Here is a 6,058-nt window from a genome sequence, read left to right on the forward strand (position 1 = left end):
CGATCATCAAATACATCTCTAGGAGGCGTCGAAACCAGCTAGCCTTCTTGATAGAAGAAGGAGCTTCCTCCGAGAAGCGCTCCGGGCTCGAGTCGAACGCGCACTCTTTCCAATGCCTTTCAGTGGCCTAGAAAGATCCGAGTCCTTCCACCCTCGTTTAGGTGAAGGAGAACCGGACGACGAGAAAACAATCTCGTAGGACGCTTCTATTTGAGCGGTCCTGAGCAGACTGTAACGAAACAGAACCTGCTGAAGGGACGCCTGACCGTTGGGGATTCCCCACAACCTCCGTACGACTTTCGACTTTCCTACTCCTCTGGGTATGTGAGTTTGGAAGAGGTCTAGGCCTGGGAGCATCGCAGGGACGGTCAGACGCCCCCTCCACAACACTGGGAACACTCACTTCACTTGTAATTCACAATCACTAGCCTTACCTTGCATGGCCGCCATCTTTGTCTTCATTTTACGAAGAGTAGCCTCAGATTGGCGATTTCAGAAGCCGAATCCGAATGCAAAGCCTGTGAGGATTCAGATACATAGGGAGAATCATATTCATTAACAAAAGGAGTTAGTTGACTCAGAAAAAAGGCCTCAATAGGCCTTGTACTCACACTTTTTTGTGCAGCCCGTCTAATCCTATCCCTCTCTAACTTCTTCAAGTAAAGAAGTTAGAGTCTTCCATTCATTAGCATCCAACTTTTCACACTCAATACAGGTGTTAGCCAAAGAACAGTCAAACCCCCTACATTTACGACATACAGTGTGAGGATCAACCGAAGCCTTCGGTATCCTCACCTTGCAGCCTACATTCACACACACTCTCACACTAACACTTGAATCAGACATTCTATTAGAAAAATCAAAAGCAAGTCCAAATCCAGTCCACAGTAGCGAATGCCAAAACAACGATCCAGTACGTCACCAAGAAATCCAATAAAGATGATCAATAAAGTCTTGAAAAGCGAATTCCAGTCAGGAGGTAGTAACAACAATGTTGATACCACCGGCGACAGAGAAAATATGATAGAAAACGGGAATGGTTCCTAGTCCTGCCGCCCAGGGCAGGCAGGTAGATCACCTGACCTACCGGTAGCGAGTGGCGCGAAATTTGAATTTCTGTCGGGGACGACGGAGTCTTAGCTATGTATATATCTGACAGGTAAGTTCATTGTATGAAAACAGGTGTTTTCAGCACCGGCGACAGAAAAATTATGAATAGAAAATGGGAATGGTTCCTGATACCCGCCTCCCAGCGGAGGGAATGGGTACTAACCACCTGGCCGACCACTGCGTGTGTCGGAAGTTTTTAAAATTCTGTCAGACTTCAGAAAATACAGCTATATATATATCTGACAGGTAAGTTTCATGAACAAATTCTAAATTTGGAGAAAATACTTAGTACTTCGAAAGGAGAGTAGAGGGGGTAGTTTACAGTTTAGTTGCCCAGGCCGTGTAACACCATTTTGCCTGGTCCATAATCACTCCGCCAAGGTAAGTAGTTCACAGACCCGACGGTCACCCTGCCCGAACATGCTTCGACCAGTCAGACTTTCAAAACTTTTGCCAAAACAAACGGCCGCCATCTTCTGTGTTCGTGCGCTGATTACCTAGCAGACATTCCCCTTGGCCAACTAAACTGTAGGAGCTCCATTATTTATTATCAGTTTTTATAAGAATCTTACTGACTGTTGATTATATGCTAGGCCCCTTTATTCATTTCTACCATCTTTACCGTGACGATACCCTTGGCCAGGCCGCGCAACACCTTCTGCCCGGCCCTTGATCACTCCGCCGAGGTAAGTAGTTCCCTGACCCAACCCTGCCCGACCATGATTCGACCTCAGTAAGTTCCTTTGTGTCAGCATATAAACATTCATCATGTCCGCTTCTTCCACGTCGTATCCCGCGCACATGCAATTTGCCGCCGCCATTCCAGTTACTATACCGGACCTTGTGATTCTTTGCCATGACGAACGATCCCAGCCAGAAAGAAAAGAAGAATCGCGTGCCCCAAAGACTCTGATGATTCCGATTTCCAACTCTAAGCTTGACTTTATTTCTGGGGGGGACTCAGGCCGAGCACGGATTTGACGCCTCCCAATATTAAGGTCAGTTAATCGATGTATCTGCAAGATATGTTCATTTGTTAAGGTTGAAACCAAGTAGGTAATATATAGCAGGTCAGTGTTTTTATTGGCAAGCGGAAGTCAGGGCTGCTCACCATATCCGAACATTCAAGTGTGCTAGCAGTCCACGTGTTCGAACTATGAACTCGGACGTGACTTTAATCCATGTATTCTAGCAAATATTAAGTGTGTTAACATATCCGTAAGAAGTTACCGGTGCCAGTCATGTCCGAACGTACAAGTAACGGCGCATGTTAATGAAATGATCGCTAAAATGGTAGCACTACGTACAATGCTTGCTTACAGAACTCGCCATAGGTTAGGGGCACGCACCCTGTCTGGTTAGGTCGGTTCCTTTGGTTAGGACGTAATCACTGTTACCATATTATACTGGGGGGGTCGAGGGGGACGAAGCTCCCCGGCCAGGTAAGGGCATGCGGCCTAAGTTTGGTTAGGTTGGTTCATTTGGTTACGATCAGTTCAGTTGGCCAGGTACTACATTTCATGCATGAACGTTCTATTGGGCTAATAGCCCATATGTTCGGCCTACGAATGTTGAGTAGGGGGACAGTTTAGTAACCTAGGCCACACATCTCATGAACCGATTAACTAGGGTAAAACATCACAGCAAGCCAAACAGGCCACCTACAATCAACGCTTGCCACCCTCCGAAAAAGTACATTATAACGTGTCCTGACACCGGAGATGGGAATCAGTCGCGACTTCTTGTTGGTGAGCAACGGAGCTAAAGACCTCTACTCTCCTTTCGAAGTAAGTATTTTCTCCAAAGTTAGAAATTAAGGCCAAATTTTAAGATTTAAACAGAGGGTAGTGAAAAGGGTGGCTACGGCAGTGGAAATCTCACCAAAACGCTTTAGAAATTTTTACTTACAACTAAAAATGTTTCGAAGATTGATGCCATCTTGATGTTTACGGATCGCTTGTGTCAACAAACTTCCATTTTTCCTGTGCTAAATCTGCACACCACTTGTACCCATAGACGCTGGGGCACTTTCATCACAACAATCGTAAGCCCAACCCTCCTTTTTTTTTTACCAGCACTTATTCGAGGGGACTACGGCATTCTTTGCGGCGTTTTGCGCTCTTCAATTGTTTATCAGTGTTGTCAATTGGTATGTGTTTACCCTCCAAACTAGGTATAAGACTTACACAAAACCGGGGAAATAAAAGAAATTAGCGTATCTATTTGTATTATATATACGTACATATTACAGCAATTTTATCATTACTGCATTACTATGACAACTAGAATTCATCGAAACAGTTTGTAAATGCATCGGCGTATGTGTGAGTGTGACGCTCCACTAGATTGGCAACGATGAGTAATTTTTCCTCACGTCGTCTGCTCGTAAGTATACATCCAAAACATTTGTAATTTTTGGGGGTTAATTGGTTGCAAAAAAGGATATAGACATGAATTAAATAAACATTTTGAAGTAAAGTTAAATTAAATATTGAGTAAAGTAAACAATTAAGGGAATAAAGCTTTGCATCTCATAATCAGTGTTATCGTCTGCTGCTCGTAACTGTGTTTGCGGAGTGAGTGCTTAGGAACCAGGAACCACAGCGTGGTTCAAGTGCACTGTAGAGTGAATTAAGACCAAAATGTGTATAATTACAATCAAATAAGCACTGTGGAGTTTCAGTTGTGATGGCAGTAAGGATAAAAACCACCAATTACAAGGTAAGAATGAATTCAGTTCCAACCATAACCCCGGGAATAACAAGTTTCATACTTTCACTAATATAGGCAACAAAATGTTGTTTTATTGTGCTGATTACAACTGCAATCTTGAGTAAGATCAATAAACGTTACATATATACGCTAACATTGTTCAAATGAGTGCTGGGAAGGCTGGGGAAAGATGGTGGCCGTCACTGATGAGAACCTTCCATGCAAAACGTAGCCGCCATATTGGATTTCAAAACTGCCTTGAAAACATATTTTACGAAGAGCTCACATGCTTATTTTAGTTCGTATGGGGCTTTCATATATCACATTATGTTGACGAAACTTCAGTCTTTTAAATGGTATGCTTAGAGTTGCAATTGTATTCTTGTTTCACCAATTAAATATCGAGTGAATAAGACCCGTCCACCGTGATGAGGGTTGGCCTGCCGTGGTGTTCTACCCTAGTAGGCGATAACCTTGGCCAACTACACTGAGTAGGGGGGCCAGTTTAGTTAGCCTGACCGAACGCGGAACAAATGTAGAGTAGGAGGACAGTTTCATTATCTAGGCTACTCATCTCATGAACCAACCAACAAGTAGACGTTAAACGTGGCCAACTAAACTTAGTATGGGGAACAGTTTGGTCAGCCTAACTGAACGGGGAAAGAATGTAGAGGGAGCTGCTACAGTTTAGTTGGCCACTGGTTTCGTCTGCTAGGGTTTCGTGGTTTTCCGTGTTCATTGTCGTCATCTGTGTGTTCCCCCACCCAAAAAAAAACCCGGTTTCCCAATTGGTCCCCCCTTACTGTTTTCATTAACTTTTACCCAAAACTCGTGTGTCCTACCCCCACCCAAATACCCCGGTTCCCAATAAGGTCCCCCATTACCATTTTTTTACGTTTTAGGGTTTTATAATACTACTACACAAGTTTTCGAAACTAGCACCAAAACAAACGGCAGCTCCGAGTAGAGGTCTTCAGCTCCGTCTCTCACCAACAACAAGTCGCGACTGATGCCTATCGCCGGTGTCAGGACGCTTTACTATATACCTAAGTACTTTTTCGGAGGGTGGCATGCTGTGACCGTCGGTGTGTTGGGCCAGTGCATGCTGTTGTTTACCCGAGTATGGCTAGCCTTGCAAATTCACAAAATGGGTGGTACAGAGCAGACTGAAGACTAGCCTATCCATGCTTCTAGGATAGGCCTACCTATCCCTACGCTGCGATTGGCGGGTTTGTGTGGAAATATACCTAGTCTTAAAGGGAATCTGGCAGTGAAATTTATATAAAATATAGCAACAGAATTTTGGGCCAAGGCAGCAAAAGGCCACGACACCCTACGCTGGGCCAAGAAACTTCACCAAACTTAAACTTACCGACTAGTGTCAAAGGTAACCGTACTAAACGGGAGAATCTGTAAGCTCCTCTGCAAAAACTTCACGTGTCTTTTCCGTAAAAATTTGTATTCGTCACAAGACGACATTTTTTATCGCTTTTCCCTATCTACACTACTTAATAATAATAACTACGGTATGACAAGGGTTGTCCTTGTTTACAAACTTTGTGCTTGACTATGACATGGAGCTGCTGTCATTGTCATCTTGAAGCCAATGTGGTTATGGTACGGCACTCGTAGTCGTGGCTGTTGAAATATCCACACAATTTGCTTGCCTTAATAAATCTTTGGAATGACTTTTTCAATTTCCTTTTCAGTTTTTTAGAAATTTTTGATATACCGCCTTCAGCAACAGCTACTATTATTGTATCATGTTAAGATTAGCGAACCCACTATTTTTCGATTATTATACCACTGATATATATATATATATATATATATATATATATATATATATATATATATATATATATATATATATATACGTATATATATAAAATATATATATATATATATATATATATATATATATATACTATATATATATTATATATATATATATATATATATATATATATATATATATATATATATATATATATATATATAACGTGATGCTATGTAAAATGCCACGGAGGAAAAATGAAAGGCGAGAGAGCCAAGAATGTTAGACCGAAAGTTTTTGGCTCTCTCGCCTTTCATTTTTCCACCGTTTAACATTTCATTTTTCCTCCAAGGCAAAATCTTTATATATATATATAATATATATATATACTATATATATATATATATATATATATATATATATAGATATATATATTATATATATATATATATATATATG

The 6,058-nt window shown here is 41.6% G+C and overlaps 1 protein-coding gene across 2 annotated transcripts in view; it reads right to left on the reverse strand.

The window, feature by feature from the left end:
* Positions 1–5,467, reverse strand: part of LOC135219472 (geranylgeranyl transferase type-1 subunit beta-like) — a 30,065-nt gene extending 24,598 nt beyond the window's left edge. Inside the window, exon 1 of one of the 2 annotated variants that reach the window (XM_064256271.1) lies at positions 5,379–5,467. Coding sequence is in view for 1 of the 2 variants with exons in the window: in XM_064256270.1 (XP_064112340.1) it covers positions 5,195–5,301 (107 nt within the window). In the remaining variant the exon portion in view is untranslated. Of the gene's footprint in view, positions 1–5,194 lie in introns of both variants that reach the window. The other variant, XM_064256270.1, reaches the window with a different exon arrangement.
* Between the last annotated feature and the right edge of the window lie 591 nt (positions 5,468–6,058).

Source organism: Macrobrachium nipponense, chromosome 1 (assembly GCF_015104395.2).
Source record: "Macrobrachium nipponense isolate FS-2020 chromosome 1, ASM1510439v2, whole genome shotgun sequence".
Lineage (NCBI taxonomy): Eukaryota > Metazoa > Arthropoda > Malacostraca > Decapoda > Palaemonidae > Macrobrachium > Macrobrachium nipponense.